Here is a 17,987-nt window from a genome sequence, read left to right on the forward strand (position 1 = left end):
TATATGATGTCACATGATTAAGTAGCTGATGAGTGGCAAGCAGGGGTAGGACCCACGCTGGCTGATTGGCAAGAAGACCCTGGGATACTGGAACCCCAAGAGCATCAGTAATAATGGCAACAGTGCACCCCCGGCTCACTCTGTGCCTGGCACTGCTGTGCGCACTTCCCTGCATTAACTCTGCAGTTCTGTCCGCAACCCTGGGAGGGATAGGAACTGTCAGTGTTCCCATTTTACAGATGAGGAAGCGGAGGCACAGAGGGGCCAAGTAGGCAACTGCACGCGATAGGGGCTAGGTAAGTAAGAAGGAGCGTGAGGGCAGACATGGATTGAATCTTGTGTGCGCTATTCTAACATGACACTCCTCAGGGCCAATAGATACTGTCATTCCCATTTTAGAGATGAGAAACTGAGGCTCTGTCACATGGCCAGAAGAAGGGACACCTGGGTCACCAGACTGGGACCCTGCTTTTCTGCACCGAGTCTGACTTGGTGCAGCCAGGATTGGCCACGTCCTATGGACCCTGTGCTGTGCGCAGGCTCTGGCCGCCTGGCCGAGGAGTTAGACTTTCCAGAGGTGTGGCTGCCTGACTCAGAGAATAGCCTGCTTTTTCACTCAGTTATGTGTTTTCTGTAAAAATAGAACTCTTCATTAAAACAGCAGGGCTCAGCCATCAGCTGGAATTAGTGATTACTGTCCTTTAAAGAGATAATGCCCCCTCTCGTGCATTCGCCACACCTGCCGCCACCCTTGCACCCCTCCATGGCGGGCCCCCGGTAGCCAGGAGGAGCTGCCTGGCCCAGGCACACTCAGTGGGACCAGCAGGACCGGGAGGATGGAAAGAGGGTTCCACAGGGCACTGCAGCTTCACTTCCGTGGAGTTGCTCTGATCCCGAGCACATCCGCAGTTCTAGGCTTCAGCGAGTCCTTGTGACTCAACTTTCTGCTTCTGTTCTTCAGCAAAGATTGTCGAGCAATACGAGGGCAAGCACTGGGGTACAAAGATAAGAAACACCTGGTCCCTGCCTAATCGAGGGCAGGATCTCGTAGGGAAGACGGGTCAGACGACAAAGCTGGCTGAGAATGCCAGCTCCGTTTTCCTGAGGGGTTACTGTATACCAGGCACAGCTCTACTTCTCTTTGTGCTCCTGGGCAGTACCGTGACTGTCCCTGCTTTGCAGACAAATTGGCACTGTCAGAGAGGTTAAGGCACTTCCAGTGAGCAGCGCAGCCTGAGCACGCCCGCATCATTTGATGCACAAGGCTGTGTTCAGCGTGCATCCTCCCATTTGACAGGGACTGAGTGCGGACAGAGGTGACTTCCCCAGGCACATGACGTTTACCGTGTTCAGGTGTCTGTTGTGGGTGCTAAGGAACCACAGGGAGCTGCTGTCAGGACCGTGTGGACCCACCGTGCTCACTGCACACACAGCCTGTGCCTTTCCCTGCTGCCAGCTCTCTGCTGACGTCCCCACCACATGAGTGGGGCTCTGGAGTGCACAGCCAGGAAGGGGACACTTTGGTGGGGGGATTGAAGCCCCCAGGTAAGGGGATGGACAAGATGACCTCTGACCCCAGGACAGTGCTTGCTTAGCCAGAGACATCACAAAAATATCCCCTATTTACAAAATAATTCTTTTTAAAAAAATGTTTTGCAAAGATCATGGATCAGATCTGAGGAGACTCACCCTCAGCTCTTTCCTCATTATAGCAGTGGGAAGAAATTGTTTGTCTCTGCCCCATATGGGAACAGCTCCAAGTCTTAATCCTTTTGACAAATAATTAGCAGTCTGATCCTGCCCCAGGAGTGCAGAAAGGGAAGAAGAGGAGGCAGATGCCAGCATTCTCTGGGAACGTCCATCATTAGCCCCCAGCTGGAACGGCTGGGGAGTCTGGCAAAGCGGGTGGCCTGTGGCACAGCCATTTATGACAGGGAGCAAAGACTTCAACCCCGCCGGTCTCCGTCTTCCTCCACAGTAGCAGGGCTGCCCGGACAGACTGGCAGCCTCCGTGGGGCTGAGATGGCTCGTGGCTCAGCAGGGCCAGCTGAGTGCTTGCCTGTGCCCCTAGGTTCTGGGTCATGCATGCCGGTGTGGGGAGGGAGGGGGGCAGTCTCGGGTCCCACTTTTGACCAGAGCAAGGTAGATGAGGTGGGTGGTTAGTATGGTGGCAGAGGAGGCACCAAGCCTGGCATGGGGGTGGCCAGCATGGACTGCCGAAGGCTCTGGCGGCACTCTCAGGAGGCCTTCTGTCTGGGCCGGGACTCCCTGCTGGGACCAGGGCAGCGTGCCGCATGGTTTGGATGAGGCTGCAGAGAGTGCCAGGAACAAGGCGGCTCAGGACCCAGACTCTGAGCGACAGCCCCAGCCCCAGCAGTGGGACAGAGCACATGGCGTGTTTACATGACCCTTGCTCCTCCCCTCCCCAGAGGGACACTGACTTTCACATCTTTCTTCAGATCCTGATGGTGTGACAGGGGCGTCCGGCCCCAAAAGACCTGTGTTTATTTCACATGGGCTTCCACAGCTCAAGACAGGAAAATGCTTGTAAGAGGGCGTCACAGCCAGCGATGCTTTGCCTACGACCCTGTCGCGTTGCACCCCCTCCCATCCCCCCATTCTCTCCCTGTCACAAGCCCGTCTTAGGTCCTAGAGGCAACGGGCCTAACTGAACAGGCCGGGAAGCTCCAGGGCTTCTGGGAGTCTTCAGAGTGCTCTGCCTGGAAGCTTCTTCTCGGCGTCTGGTAGGCCTGCGGCTTCGGAGCAGAGGCCTCTCCCGAGCACCGGGCAGCCGCGTGCTGGACGGCCGCGCGCAGCTGCGGCGTTTCTCAGCTGCCCTTGCAGGTCATCACAGTTCAGCCTGGTGAGAGTCGCGTGGGGCAGTTGACTTCACTCTGTTTACAGGTGTGGAACCTGTGACAACTGAGCTGGCACTTTGGCTTGGGTTTCTGACTCCTGGGCCAGTGTCTGCTCACTCTGAGTGACGTCGCAGTACAGGGTTTGAGGACAGTAATGTGGCCATTTCCCTCGTGGACTCTACTCCTCATCAGAGTGTGAGAATATCGAAGGGCCTCTAGATTCCGGTATTCAGCCATTCCCATCTCAGACACTCCTCAGTTATATTATACCATTGGCCTTGCCCATTGACTGTCCTCTGGGATGAAGACCTCCAGTCAGGGGGAGCCAGATACCTCCATGTCGTGCCCGGCCACTGTTCCTCCCCAGGCCCTGCTCTCGTGTGGGGCAAAACTTTGCTTCTGGCAGTTTCAAACAGAACTGGCTAGTCAGCGCTCTGCTTGTTGCTGAGTGAGGAATTAGGTGAACAGACATTGTGTGCTCAGCGCCATGCCAGGCCCCGGGGAAGGGAGGTGGGCCCTGTTCTGCAGGTGCTTGCTGCCCAGGTGGGACACAGGTGGTCTTAAGCTCTGTGCACAGGACTGGCCGTGACTGTTTCTAGAGTGTCTGACTTTAACGATGCTTGATATGAGTTTATCTTTATTATTACACTCTTAAGCCTAAGTAGGAAAAAAATATATATATATAGCAAGAGGGGGGGGAAATGGCTTCCCTCCACCCTTCCAGGTCCTTTGGATGGGCTATGAATTAAAGTGACATAAGACAGGTTAACAGGAGAAAAACCATGCTTAATTATATGCGTATATGCTGCAGTCCTACGAAATATGAGACTCAAAGAAGCACCAGACGATTGAAGCTTAGGTAGCATCCTGAGCTACAGAAAGGAACAGAGGCTTGGGGCTTCTTGAGCTGACAGTGGCGACTTAAGTTACGGGAGGATGAGGGGAGGATGTGTGTGGTGAATAAAGGTTGTCTTGTTATACAGGTAAAGTGTCTTAGGTAATAAAAGTTGTCTGGGGCAGCTCTCTTCCTAAGACAGATACTTTTACTAATATAGATTTCCTTTATAGATGTCAATTTCTTTTACAAAAGGACTGCTTTTCAGATCTACTCCTGTATCTGCAGTTTCTCAGAATAACCAGCCCAAAATATGCCAAAGCGTATTTTGGGGTGGCATATTCTAGTCTCCGACAGTCATATTTTGGGGTGGTGTGTCCTGAGCCCCAACAATATGTATATCAGATATAATCAGGTGCTAGCTGGACACAGTCCCAGACATTCAGAGGACAGGATGGTCACACAGGGACTTCTTGGAGGAGGACTAGAACCATGGGATTGAAATAGTGGGGTTTTTTTAAGCCTCAGAATCCTTTATTGTAGTGACATTTTAGGCTCATTTGATATATGAGACAGGTGAGCAAGGGGTTGGGCTGCTTGATGGGGCCTCGGGGCCCAGGCAGGCCCACTGTGACTCCAGCCTCCACTGCAGGCAGCCTCCCTACAGCCCACCCGGGAAGCACAGTTTGCTGTGGGGCTGTTGCCACAGCCCTGACTCCCCTGTGGGGAGGAGGCATCGCTCAGCCATGAGGGCACACCGGGCTCTGTCAGGCTTTCTGAAAGCGGGGCCAAGAGTGTGTGGGCGGCAGGCTGGAGAGGGGCCCTGTGCTGCTTAGCCGAACGGCTGAGTTGCTCCCTCCCAGGGAGTGGAGTTGCTTGCAGATCCCTGCTGGAGCGGGGAGAGAGTTCAGCAGTGAACTAGAGGCAAGCCGGCAGGGCCACATACAACCACATCCTGACTTAGTGCAGACTGTCCTGGAGGGGCGTGCACAGCCCCTATGGGGACACACAGAGAAAGAGGGTGGCATCTGGTTAGGAAGGGTGAGTGTCAGCAGAGAGCATGACGCAGAACAAAGCACAGGTGAGTCCAGGAGTCTGTCCTGAGGTTCAGAGAGCTGCTAATACCCATGTGATCCGTGCACAGGTGCCCAAGGTCATGGGGAGAGTGCAGGAATACGAGGTGGAGCCAGAAGGGGAGGGTTGTGAAGGCCACGCAGAAGCGCTTGGATGGCAGGCGTGGACATCCGGGGCAGGGCTCTTGGTGGAGGAAGATCCCTCTGGTGGTGCTCAGCTGCCAGACCAGGAGTTCCTGGAGCTAATCTGGAGCCTCCCAGCATCTGGGAGTGAAGGATCAGACCAAGGGTGACTGTTGGAGCACTTGCCCCAGCCCAGAAAGGATGTGGTTGGATTGAGAAATTCCGCTCTGGGCCACTCATGCTAATGGAATGTCAGTGGCTGCAAAGCTACCGCCGGCATTGGTAGAAGTTACTGTGATGCCAGCTCAGCTTTTGGCCACTTCTGCTCCAAGCACATGGTGTGGTCGGGTCTCCCATGGACCCAGCTGGCCCTCAGGGATGCAGGGAGCAGACTGGGAAGTGGGCTCTGGCAGGGAGAAGCTTGCTGCAGAGGAGGAGTGTGAGGAGAGCCGGGGAATGCTGCAGAGCTGGCCTGCCTGGGATCTATCCCTGGGAACCTGCCCGGCCCAGGGCCCTCTGCTGCTCTGGCTGCTCAGGGGAGGGGCTTTCCTGCCTCGCCAAACACCTACTGCTCCAACCTGCTGCTCCCTCCACGCCCCCTGTGGCTCCTTCCACCCTGCTTCCCACCAGCTCTAGCAAGACCCCTTCTCTGTTCTCTCTTTGCACTGAGTCTGATCCAAAAATACAGCCCTTGATTCTCTGGGCAATGTGTCATTCATAGCACTCTAATTGTTGCCTTGAGGACAGACACTGTGTGCTCTCCTTCATATTCCCAAAGCACAGGCTCCTAATCCTTGTGGAGTGTTGGACCCTCTGCACCTTTGGGAAAGGAGGGTGCAGGTGGGAGGCCGGTCCCCCCAGCGGCTGCCCCACCCTGGGCCAGCCCTGCTCAGGGGTGTGGCCTGTGTGGCCGTGTGCCAGGCCCATGCAGTCCACACCAGAGGACCTCGGCCTCTGCCCTTGGGACCTTATGGGCCATCTAGGTGGTCGTTAGTTGGTGTTCCAAGAGGGTGCAGGCCGACCCGAGAGGTGAGATTTGCAGTCAGGCTTGGCAGGGAGTGAGGTGAGAGGAGGGGCCACGTCGAGGGGGCAACCTGTGTGCGGGGGCAGGAAGGCATTTGTGAGAATAGTAAGGAAGAAGAAGAATACTTGTCCAGAAACTCCCTCTTCTGACAAGAGGACTGAGGCAAATGCCACCCTCTTCATTCCTTACCAATAAGTCACAACCTAAGAGAAATAAGGTGTGAAAAGAAAGGAGGAGAGTAGGGACATCACAGTCCTTATGAGGCTGGAGGCCCAGGTCTCAGGGCAGAGGAGAGGGGGGCCAGGCCCCCAGTGGAGGGGACAGGTCAGAGGGGCAGCCCCAGGTGCAAGCCTGCCCCCTCCTGCCTCCTGAGAGGTCAGGGTGGGGCCCCGGAGGGGAAGGCCTGTGTGCCACCGCCAGGTGGGCCAGCAGAACCTCCAGGCAGCGATCAGATTCGGGGCCTGCCAGCCCCGTGGTTTGCGTAGCAGCCATGCTGTGGATCAAGGGATCTCACTCCTGAGAACTGGGAGCTGCAGCCCCACCAGACCTTGGTGGCTCAGCCACCCTCTGTAGGCAGCATAGGTGGCCAGTGTGCTGGCAGTACCGGGGAGGAAATAGCGCCCTCCTTCCACCCCGGGTGCTAAATAGCTGCTGCCTGGACCCCTCCTCCAGGACCCCAGACCTCCCAGCGGCTGAAGGGCCAACACCTGGCACAGCAGGGCCTCCAGGGCTGCACCCCAGTCCTTGGTGAGCAAGTGTTCTCACTGGTCTGTGTGAAATCCTTTGGCTGTCCCTGCTGTGTCCAGGGCAGAGAGAGGGAGCCACACACCCCTCCTGGGGTCCTGCCAGTGGGTGGGACCAGCCCCTCCTTCCCAGCCATCATGAGGGCCACATCCCCACACTGGTCTTACCTCAGAGGACTTCAGCTTTTCAGGTTGAAAGAAATTCCGAAGTTGCTCGCTCTCATTGCACAGTAGCGATTTGAATAGGATTTCGTGTTGCTTTAATCCTATGGATTATGTAAGGGGAGCTGGCTATTTTGGGAAATTCAAGGAAGAATCCTTTGATAAAGTATGACACCATCTTCCTCATGTATCCGGGGGCAGGAAACAGGGTTTGCAGTTCCACTTAGGGGTAGTTAACAGGGCCCCTACTGTGTGCTGCCAAGGTAGAAAGCAGGACCCTGGCCCAGGTGACCTCCTCACCAATCCCTGGCTTCACCTCATCTCTGACTCAGAGTGGCTTTCTGGGCGGGTCTCCTATCCGAGGCCCGTCCTGGGCCCTGTGGGGCAGCTAAGGATAAAGCCTGGCCACACGTTCGAGGACATAGGATGATGCTTGGCTGAGGATGTGGGGAGGAAGAGCAAACCAGGAAAGACCAGTAATTGCCCCTGACCTTGCTTCAGAGGTGGGCAAGGTAGCGTTTGGTCAGCGGACACGTGGAGTGAGCACTGATGACTACTGGAGAGTGTCGTGTGTTTTGGCAGCCAAGATGGGAAGAAACTGAGGCACAGAGAGAAAGCAAGTGGTCCTGGGGTTGGCAGAGGCTGCCACACTCAGGGCACTCTGCCTCCCGTGTGCTGGGGAGGGGACCGGTGGGGGTGCAGGGCTGGGGCAGAGTCCCCAGGTGAGAGGGCGCCCTCACCAGGACATGCTGACGGCCACTTCCTCCCCGCAGCCTGATGTTCACCAAGGTGAAGCTGGAGCAGGTACTGAAAGGCCCGGAGGAAGCCCTGGTGACCTGCAGACAGATGCTGCAGCTGTGGCAGACCCTGTACAGCTTCTCCCAGCTGGGGTGAGTGGCTGTCATTGTCCCTTGGGTTGCCAGTGGGTGGTTGTCAAGGCAACAGACCACAGCGGAGTGGCCACCATGCCTGGCAAGATGGTGATGGTGAGAGTGTGGAACTTAATGCTCACGGGGCTTTTCACATCCATGGGCCAATTGTGACCTCTTGACAATCTTCTATGAAGTACATAAGACCCTATTTAGGAAACTGAAGTTCAGGGTGAGAGGAGGAAAGAGAAATCATTGTTGAGCACCTGTGCCAGGTGCTGGGCTTATTGCTTTATTGTATACATGACCAGATTTTATTCCCAGCCCAGTGAGGAAACTGAGACTCAGAGAACTTATGGAATTTTCCGGAGTCACTTGCCTGGTGAACGCTAGTGCTGGACTCAGACCCGGGTCTCCTGAGTCCCAGCCCATGGAGGCTGTCACTTCTTTCCCGATTCCATATGGAGGCTAGAAGAGGAGGAAGTGGAGATGGTGGGGTTCTGAAGGGCCACCACCCTTCTCCCCAGTCACCACAATCTCCATGCATCCCCTCTCCTGCTGTAGTCCCTGGCCTGGCATCTAGGTTTTTCCTGGGCCAGAGCAGGGCCCTCTTGTCTGGGCTGAATCTGCAGAAAGTCTTTGCTGAAACCCAGTGAGACGCCCGCACTCAGCCTGTGCAGCCCAAAGGGAAGGGGACCTCATGCAGAATGGGCGCCCTGCCTCTTTCTGGTCCTCTGGTCCCCAAACCCTCTCCTTCTCTAGGATTCCTAGCTGTGTCATCTCCCCAAGACCTCAGGGGACCCTACTCTGATGGGTATTTGCATTTTCACAGGGACTTTGGGAGCCCAGAAAGTTTTCAAATTTCCAGAATTTCAAAACTCCTGGGCTCCCCATGTGGGGTAGGGCAGTACTACCTGGATCAGACGCCTGAACTCAGAACCTCCTGACATTCCCAGGAGATAAAGAGGATTCTTTCCTGAACCTGGAGTCACAGATCAGAAACTAGGGCTTGTAAAATCTAGTTCACGGCAGCCAAGGATCAAGACTGAATCCACAGCCTGAAGGTCTGCCTACCCTACCCCTCCCCCCCAGTGGCCCTACCTCCTGCTGAACTCCCTGGCACACCCCCTTCCTCCACTCTGCCTGGCCAGTCCCACGCTGCTGGTCTAAAGTTGTAATCACCCCTGAGGCCTGTCCAGATGCCCCTCCTTCATGGAGCCACCAGGCTCTAAACTGCTTCAGCTCGGCACTGTCCTTGTGGGTCTCTGCTAATTGCTCAACTTGGGCTGTCTCTTCCCCATCTGGCTGTGAGGTTCTGCAAGGTAGGGACCATGCCTGGCGTTGGCCTAGAGCCAGGCGGCAAGTAGTCCCCCAGGTGGGCTGTTTTGGGGCCCTAGGAGAAGTCCCTTCACAGATGGGAGAGAAAGTAGGATGGGAGGCGGGATCTGTGGGTCTGGCGTGGGCCAGCGCCTGCCCGTGCGCCTCATTTGTTCCTCACGGCAACCTGTGAGATGGACGTTATCACACCCATTTTCAGGATGAGAAAACTAAGACTTAGAAAGGTCAAGTAGCTGTGCTGAGGGTCACGAAGCTGAGAAAGGTGGCCTGTGAGTTTAGTCAGGTGTCTCTGGCTCTTTTGCACCAGGCTCAGGAGCCACCCGGGGAGGGGAGGAAGGCAGCAGAGGAAGGGAACCAGTTCGAGCTCCTGGATGGCTTCCTCTAACGCCCACTGAGATGGCTGTGCAGCCTCAGCCCCAACCTGGGGCCAGTGTGAGCCTGAGTCAGGCTGGCAAGGACACCCCAGACCCTGGCACTCATTGCAGGACCATTGTCTTGGTGCTCCTCTGAAGGGAAGAAGCTGGAAAGAAGCCTCTGGCCCAGGCTGGACCTGCCTTTTCCTCTCCTGCATCTACTGCCTTCATCCTCCTCTAAGTTTCCCCAACCAGCAGGGTCAAGGGTCAGGGGCTTCGTCAGCAGTGAAAGGAGCTGGCTGGGGGCTGCATGTGCCCCAGGATGGCCACAGTGGGCTGTGCTGCCTTTCTCAGCTGGTGGCTCCTTCCTGGGTCCCCACTACCTCCCACTCTGAGAAAAGAGAGCCGCTCCCACTGCCACCGATGCCAACAGTATGGGAGCTGGGGAATTGGGGGCAGCGGTTGTTTAATCTGCCACCCCTGGCTCCTCTGGGGCTACCCTAGCTGCCTAAGGAAGGGGGCCTGAGACAGGGAGTGGCATCTGGGCCCTCCTCCCATGGGTGGTGGTCTGGGGCTCTTCTGGTGCCCTGGGAAGACCAGGCTTTCCTTGAAGGCCAGTCCCTGGGTCCCCCTCTCTGCCTGGCACTCTGCTAGATGTTGTGAGGGCAACAAAAGGTAGAAAAGACCTTGCCCTGGCCTGGAGAGCTCTGGCCTCACCCATGTCAGAGAAGAGCATAGACAGCATGGGAGGGTTCCCAGTCCTCAGCCTGTGTGGCCCGGACCCGTGCTGACCTGTCCTGCCTCTCTAGTGGTCTTCGTGCTTCCCAGTGACTTGGGCTCTGTTCTTGGGCCTGAACTCTCAACACCCCAAAGCCGCCTTCTAGAGAGGCCACCTGGTCCTCCCTGCCAGCCCTCTGCCTCACCTGCCTTCCCTGCCTTCCAGAGGCCTGGAAAAGGACGGCAGCCTCGCCGAGGGCCTCACGATGAAGAAGCAGAGCGGCATGCACCTGACCTTGCCCGACGCCCACGACGCAGACTCTGGTAAGAGCATGCCCGGGGACAGCTGTGTGGGCCTAGGGCGCGCTTGCTCTCCCAGCACAAAAACACTAGCAGGGAGTGGTGTCTGCCCGCCTGGCCAAACCCACCACCGCTCCTTGCTGGCTGCTGCTCAGGGGCCCTGGTGCTGAGGAGCTGCCCTCAGGCGTGTTTCAGGGCTGACCTTGGCTCTGAGTAGGGCTGCCCGCTGGCCCTGGGCGGGCGATGGCAGCGCTGAGTGGGCAGGGGATGAAGAGGAGGGCGAGGTCGGGAAGATGCTGCGGAGCACAGAAACTCTTTCCCCTTTGGCTAAAGCCAGAGGCCACAGTCCACCCAATGTCCTCAGCCAATAAGTCAAATAGAAAGGAATAGGCTGAGCTGTTTATAATGCTAAGGTCAAAGCTAACTCTTTCCTGGAAAAACTCATCCTGAAACCCAGGACTTGTGAAATTCAAATGAGTTCAGGAGCTGCAGACCGAGGCATTTTTTGACTGAGGACCTGATTAAAGCAGAACACCTTCCTCAAACACACGAGAAGATTTAGTCATGAGAGTGAAAGTGAGTTGTCGTTAGTGGAACTGCTCTTTTTTTCCCACTCCTGAGGATGTGAGCCAAGTTGCACCTTCGTTGTCAAGGGATGGAGTTGGTTCCGGAAGGCGAGCCTGGCACCTGACTTTCGAGGCGCGTCTCCGTGCTTGGCGCGGGGAGAGCTGCTGTCTCCAAGGAGGGAACGGTTAAGGGCCGGGAGCTCCCTTGCAATTAGGGAAGAATTATGAACACAGTTATTAGGACTCTGTGTTCACTTGTCTCATAAACCGAAATCATCTGTGGTTTGCCCCGAGGTCTCCTGAGTTTATTGGAGCCTTTATTGCCTCTGTGCGCGAGAGAGAAAGTGCTCACATTTCACCTGCATGGGAATTATAAATGTCAACAGCTTACATATCCTGAACAGGGGCCCATGTCACCAAGAATTGCCATAGGGAGAGGTTTTCCAGAGGGCACAGGTCTGACTTGAAATGCTACCCAAGGCTCCTTCCCAGCACAGCCCAAACAGGACCTTTATATGTAGGCTACAATAATACACACTTGTAAAAAGAGAAAGTAAAAATAGCAGAAGAAAAGAAAACCCTTCTATAATTTCACCACCCAGGCCTTAATAAATGGCCTTTCAGACTTTTTTCCATGCCCATATTTCTTTTTTATGAAAACGTGAATCTATTCTTTAGTAACTTGCTTTTTTAAATCAAACTATGTGAGAGATGTTTCGACATCTGTATTTAGACATCGTTGTTATATTTTAATGACTGCAGAGTCATAGATGACTGTACCTTTACTTATTTCTAATCAGTCCCTAATTGTTGGACGCTCGGGTAACTCCTGTTGTTTTCGGTGTTATGAGCAGTAGCAGGACAGGCATCTCTGCTGACATTTGTGATTGTCTTCCTAGGGATAGATTCCTAGTAGGGTCTCTGCCTGGTTGCCCCCAGAGAGCCCCTGTCCCTGTCTGAGGGTGAGAGTATGCAGTGGGCCCTCCCTGGTGGGTTGCTGAGCTGCTTTGTGGCCGCCAGGCCATTCCCCCTGCCTGCTTCGGGTGCCCTGTCCTTCCCCGGGGAACTGGGCAGTCACTGCTCCTGGGGCACTCTGGCTACTGCTCAGCCGCCCCCTCTTGCTCCGCAGGCTCCCGGCGAGCATCGTCCATTGCAGCCTCCCGGCTGGAGGAGGCCATGTCGGAGCTGACCATGCCCTGCTCGGTCCTGAAGCACGGCCCCATGCAGCTGTGGACCACGCTGGAACAGATCTGGCTCCAGGCTGGTGAGTGCCCTGGCCCCAGCTGGGGAACCTGGTCCCGTGACACCCACCTGCCTGCCTGCAGCCTGCCCCAGCTCTCAGAGCCCTGTCCTGGAGCAGGGAGTGCACGGAGGCGAGGACTCCTGGCAGGGCTCATGTGGGTTACAGAGCGCTTGTGGACAGGGCTGGGGATGGGGACCTGGCACTCTAGTCCCAGCTGCTTCTTCCTTGCCTTGGGCAAGTCACTTGATCCATCTGACTGCGGGTTTCCTTCTCTGCCCAGTGGGGATAGTGTCTGCCTCCCACCTGGGAGAACGTCTCTCAAAGCAGATACAAATGTGAGGGAATTTGAGGTCATGAGAGGCCGCACAGATGGTCTTCTTAGTCTCACAAACAGGCTTCAAATCCTGGAGAACTTAAACCTCATGGAGAGAGAACTTGCGGAGTAGCTAAAGAAGAGGTGAGGTCTTGAGGCCCCAAGACAGAGAGGTCTGGGGGTAGAATGCATTAAAGGCAGAGGGAAGGCGGGTAATGTTGAGGTTGCCATTCAGGCGACAGTCCCTCTTCACAGTGATTGGCACCATTGCCACTGTGGAGCTGGAAGGTTAGCGTCTGGGAGGTAGGCTGCAGACAGCCGGCTTCGGAGTCACACAGAGCTGGGTTCTGATGCCAGCTCACAAGTGGCAGGTCCTGATCCACACCGAGCTAACTTGTGAGGTAGTGAGGGTGGCGCATAGTAGGTGCTCAGCAAATGGTGCTTGGCTTCTGTCTCGTTCATCAGGGTTGAGGTGGGCGTGGAGGTGTTCTGGGACTGCAGACGGCGAGTGTCCTAATGCTCAGCTTAGGAAGGCCAAGGAGTGACTTGCTGGAAAGGGTGTCTGAAAACTTAACCTGAGGGTGGTGTGAGAGGTGGATTGGAGCAGATGAGAGAGCACCAAGGCCAAAGATGACAAGTGAGTGCCTGGAAGAAATAAAATGGCGGCAGCAGCAGAACAGAGAGGAGGAGGATAGACTGAGCAGATCCCTGTGGCCTGAGCCACCCCGGGGGGCTGTGGGCCCAGGAGTGCCTCTGCGCCTGTTTTCTGGTTACCCTCCCGTCTGCTCTCCTGCCATGGGGGTGGCGCTGCAGCCCCCCAGGAGGACTTGGCAAGTTGGAGTTAGAACGTGCTTCTTAGCTGAGAACCCGGTGCACCCACCGCATGTTTCTCACACATGGACACACACGCTAGTATGCAGTATGCCCCCACCCGCCCCGCCTTAGCTTCTGAGTCTGGAAAAAAAAAGGTCAGGAGTCACAGAGAAGCTACACATGGGAGCATTTTAATAACACAGATACTGCCCCAGTTGGTGTCTCAGGGAGCTGAGGGTGCTAGGGCTGCGTGGGGGCTGCGCTTGCTCCAGAGTCAGCTTGTTGGGTCTTAAGTGGGGAGAGGAATGATGAAAAATCCAAAAGGATAATAAACAAGGTCTCCCCTTAGGCAAAGATTCCCCGTCTTCTTCTAAGTCATGGAGCCACATCGACTCTGAGGGGCAGAATGGAGCCCTCGTCCCCGCAGGTGCCGGAGTAGAAAGCTGTACCCACGCTGAGGGCTTCACCAACGCCAAGGGATGTGTCAGTAATGGGGGGATCAAAGTCCAGAGCTGTGGGTACCTGAGCTGGGGCTCCCAAGGCCTTTTGTTCTAATCATTTGCTTTGTTTATTACCATCAGCAAATGAAAATGGTTTTGCACTTCACAAGCCTGCTTGCATTTCTCAGATAATATATTGCTTCATGCTAAGGAGGCTAGCATGTTCTGGTAACTCCAAGCAAGGCTGACGGCCTTCCTAAAGCCTGTCATTAGACATGGGAAGGTGACTATAAACACACCCTTCAATAATTTGTACATTAGCCCTTCTCTGGACATTATCCTAGATATTCTCCCTACAGAGGAAAACTCTGAGAATAACATCTGAATGCTTTTCACATGGCACCAGGTAAGGGTTGGGCAGTGTAGTATCAGGAACTAGGTTTGAGTGCAGGTAGCAGATCCAAAACAGCAGTGGCTTACACAAGGTAGATGCTTATTTCTTTCCCATGTAACAATTCAGAGATCACAGTCTTGAATGGGATATCTACTCTTCTATCCCTAGGGTGTCATTCTCATCCATGTGGTCCAAGATGACTTTCTGCCACTTTCACATTCTAAGGCCTAAGATAAAGGAGGAAGAGAGGAAGAAAGGCACCCCCTCCCCCTATGAGGACATATCCTGGAATTTGCACACTTCACTTCCCTTTCATGATCCTTTGGCCAGAACTTAGTTATTTGACTGCCCCTAAGTGCAAAGGACTCTGACAAATGTCAATTCTGGGTATTCATTCATTCCCATTAAAAATCAGGGGATCTGTCATGATAGAAGAGAGTGAACCGGTGCATAGCCACCGAGGCCAGGAAGGAAATCTGAGAAGGTGTCCTAGCTCTTTCACTCTGAGCATGAGAGAATTCCGGGGCAGTTTGCACCCGTGAGCTCTCTCCTTCCCCTGGCTGCCACCATGGCCAGCAAGTATCTACTGAGCACCTGTCGAATGAGGGCTGCCAGGACCAGATCACAGGGCAGTGACTTCTCCCTACCCACCCCCACCCGACCCAGGCTGAGAATATTGTCATCAGCGTCCCCACCCCACTCACCCCTGCCTAATGACTCTACCAGCTGCAGCAAATTTACAGGGAAGGAAGAAGATGCCTTTATCATTTTGGAATGAACTAATCCCTCTGGTTTGGTTCAAGATAACTTGTATACCAATCTCTTTGGCAGATTCATGTTTCTATCATGAACCTACTCTTTGGTTGGGAAATGTCGTATCCTTCCTCTCCCAGCTCTTGCCCTCCTCTCCTCCCCTCTCCAAGCCTCCTTCCCATTCTAGTCTGACATGAGAAGCTCACAGGCTTGAGCGAGAGTTGCAGGGTCCCTCATGGGCAGCGGGTCTGTGTGAGAGTGGGAGAGCACCGAGCTTCATGAATGCTTCAGGACCAGAGTGTCAAGAGGTGCTTTCCAGAAAAGCAAGAACCCCCACTACAGCCCTGGGAGCTGTTGGTGTGCCAGAGACGGGAGATGGACATAGGAGAGAGTTCCCCTGCCCTGGAGGGGACATGAGTGGCTCTGGGCTTTGGGTTCGCGGGATGCTGGCCTGAGTCTCAGCTCCCAAATGCCAGAGTCCCAAGTTCAGGGCACAGGTGCCCTGGCCTGCAGGTGGACGCCGCCCCAGCTGTCAGCTGGGCACATGAGGAAGCTGGGGTGGGGCGGCCAGAACTGTGGCCAGAGCGCATGTTTATGACAAAATCATGGGTGAGGGAAGCCACCACTACCCCTGGTCCTGCATACTCCTCTGCTCTTTGGTATCCCTCTTTCCTCTCTGCCCTTTGCCCTGTCTTCCTTTGCTCTCCCCCCTTTCCCCAGGTCCCCACCCCGCTCACTCCCTCCTGCCTTCATTCAGTGCCTTGTTCCCACGTCTCCTCTCCCCTGGCTCTGGCTCTTTCTTCCCTCCTCCCAGCTTCCTGGGCCAGCAAGGAGGCCACTCCCAGGACAGGCCCACGCAGCCCCGAAGCCCTGTGCACTCTGGGCCCAGGCTGGAGGGTCTCAGACTTTTGGGTTTCCCTTGTTGGTCTCCTGGTCTTTCTCCATTCCAGCCCCTTGGTCTTCACTGTCCTCCCTCATCCTCTCCCCACCTGCCTTTTTTGTTCTGGGTGTCACGCGTGCTGAGGGTCTGCTGCGTAGGGAGGCATGCTGACTTCCTTATTTCCTTTCGGTCACCAGAACTGCCCACCACGGTGGATTCCTTTTGGGGGCCTAACCTCTTTCTCCCCCGCCCCAGGGCTCTGAGTCCCAATGGCTCCCTCCCCTTTCTGAGGTCCGGGTAGGGTCCCTCTAGGACACACACCTCATCTGGGGAGGCCCTGCAAGGGGCCACTGCTCCCCAGCACAGGGCAGCCTGGGACAAGGCCCTCCCTGCAAAGGGCTGTGGAAATAGCCCTGGAGAGTGCGCCCATCCCCCAGCGCTGGGGATGGGGGGTTGGGGAGCCTCGGCTTTGGCAGGAATGGCAGGAAGACTAGAACCAGCTCTGGGTGCGGGGTTAGACCAGGATGTCTCAGAAAAAAATAATAAAAGGGCCTCTTGCAAAGCTCCAGGGAACAGATGTTTTCCATTTGTAGCCTGCCGAGAGAAAGCAGAAAGCACAGAGGGGAGAGGGGTGGAGAGAGAGGGAGGGAAGAGGAAGAAAACCGGAGGCAGGCAGGCAAGAGAAGGGGTCAGGAGGTAGGCAGGGAGGAAGAGAGAATAAGGAACTGAGGGGGCAGAGGGGAGCCCTCTGACACGGGGGTGCAGCAAGGCCATTTGCTGGGTTGGCGACCTCGATATGAAAATTCAAGGAAAATCTGGTAACAGTGAGCGTCACCCAGCCCTGGCCAGGGGAGGCCGAGATGGGTGTGGGCACCGCCGGGTCCTGGCAGCCAGGGCCAGGCCGCAGAGGATCGGGGCGCGGTGCCATGGGTGCCTGCTGCACCCGCGCCGACTGCCCGGTGAGCACCATGTTTGGTAAAGCAGTGAGCAGGAGCCCAGGGCACCTGCCCAGGCACACTGAGCCTAGGAAGAGGGGGTGCTCTGTAGCCCCCAGACCTGTGGCCCTGTCTGCAGATCAGAGACCCCACCCTGGGGACTGGACCTGCCAGGGGCTGTCTGCAAGGCAGCCAGGAGGCCTCGGTCCTCTGGCTCTCTTCTGTGTCATCTGGCTTCCTGCCTAACTGGTATGAAGCCCATCAGAGCAGAGCAGCCCTACCTATTTTTCAGGGCCAGCCCAGCAAGGCCTGGGCTCTCTGGAAGCCCCAGGGTCTGAGGCTGGAGGGATTGGGAGCAGGCAGGGTCCCTTCTAATTGAAATCTGTTGATGTGAATGCATGATGTGGAGTCCCCAAGGGAGGGGACCAGGGACAGCCTCTGGAGACAGGCCGCAAGTTGTAAACAGCATAATGAGCCATACCGGGGCCAAGTGGGCCAGGCTGGGGATGGGACTGCTGGGACAAGGTCTAGGGGAGTGGAGAGGCTGACCCCGCCCCGGGCCCTTAGCTGAGCCAAGCTTGCCGATGGAGGAAGCAGCCACCCCCAGCACCCACACCCTTCCTTCTGCCTCTCCCGCTCTCTCGTGCCCCTGGGGGATTCTGTTGCAATAGAGCTGGGCCCTCCAGGTCAGCACAGTGTCCCTCATCCTCACTGCCAGTCCAAATGCCTCTGCAGCCTTCAGGCCCCAGCACTAATGCTGCCCCACCCCCACTCCCAGGAAGACTTCCCTGACCAAACCAGCAGCACTGGCCTGACCCCTCCTGAGTGCCCACGTAACACCCAGGATTCCCATTTGTCACTCCTCTTCCCTGGGTCTGAAGTGGGTTAGTGGCTCAGCTGTCCCCACACTACCCCTGCTCTTTCTCCTTCTCATGGGAGGACCAGGCACACAGTCAGTACTCAGTAGTTGCACACTGGACACTCAGTTATGAAGGCAGCCTGGCAGCAGAGCAGGGAAAGAGAGCTGAGGCTGACATGACCAATTCTCTGATCACTGGGCCACCCCCCTTCAAGGCCCTGGTTCAAAGCCTCCATTTCCTGGCTTCACCTTTCTGTGCTGTCTGCCTTGGGAATCTCCGTTTCAGCCTGTCCCCAGGGACAAGAGCCTGCATTTCTCTCCCTCGCCATATTCTGGGAGCCTGGCTTCTCTTTGTTTATTTAATTCCCTGATTCTCCCAAGTTCTCATTTCCAGTA

At 55.8% G+C, this 17,987-nt stretch overlaps 1 protein-coding gene and 1 long non-coding RNA gene across 5 annotated transcripts in view; one reads left to right on the forward strand and one right to left on the reverse strand.

Annotated features, from left to right (window-relative positions):
- Positions 1-17,987, forward strand: part of TTC7A (tetratricopeptide repeat domain 7A) — a 127,690-nt gene that overhangs the window by 84,241 nt on the left and 25,462 nt on the right. For 3 of the 4 annotated variants that reach the window (XM_076000720.1, XM_012755756.2, XM_020288581.2), the window contains 3 exons: positions 7,592-7,708; positions 10,322-10,419; positions 12,091-12,225. In XM_076000720.1, the coding sequence (XP_075856835.1) occupies positions 7,592-7,708; positions 10,322-10,419; positions 12,091-12,225 (350 nt within the window). Of the gene's footprint in view, positions 1-7,591; positions 7,709-10,321; positions 10,420-12,090; positions 12,226-13,679; positions 14,610-17,987 lie in introns of those variants that run through there. The other variant, XM_076000721.1, reaches the window with a different exon arrangement.
- Positions 4,205-6,916, reverse strand: LOC142870034 (uncharacterized). Its single transcript, XR_012918552.1, has 2 exons — positions 6,825-6,916; positions 4,205-4,579 (listed from the first exon to the last, which is right to left on the reverse strand). It is a non-coding gene; the product is annotated as an uncharacterized LOC142870034 (long non-coding RNA).

Source organism: Microcebus murinus, chromosome 3 (genome assembly GCF_040939455.1).
Source record: "Microcebus murinus isolate Inina chromosome 3, M.murinus_Inina_mat1.0, whole genome shotgun sequence".
NCBI lineage: Eukaryota > Metazoa > Chordata > Mammalia > Primates > Cheirogaleidae > Microcebus > Microcebus murinus.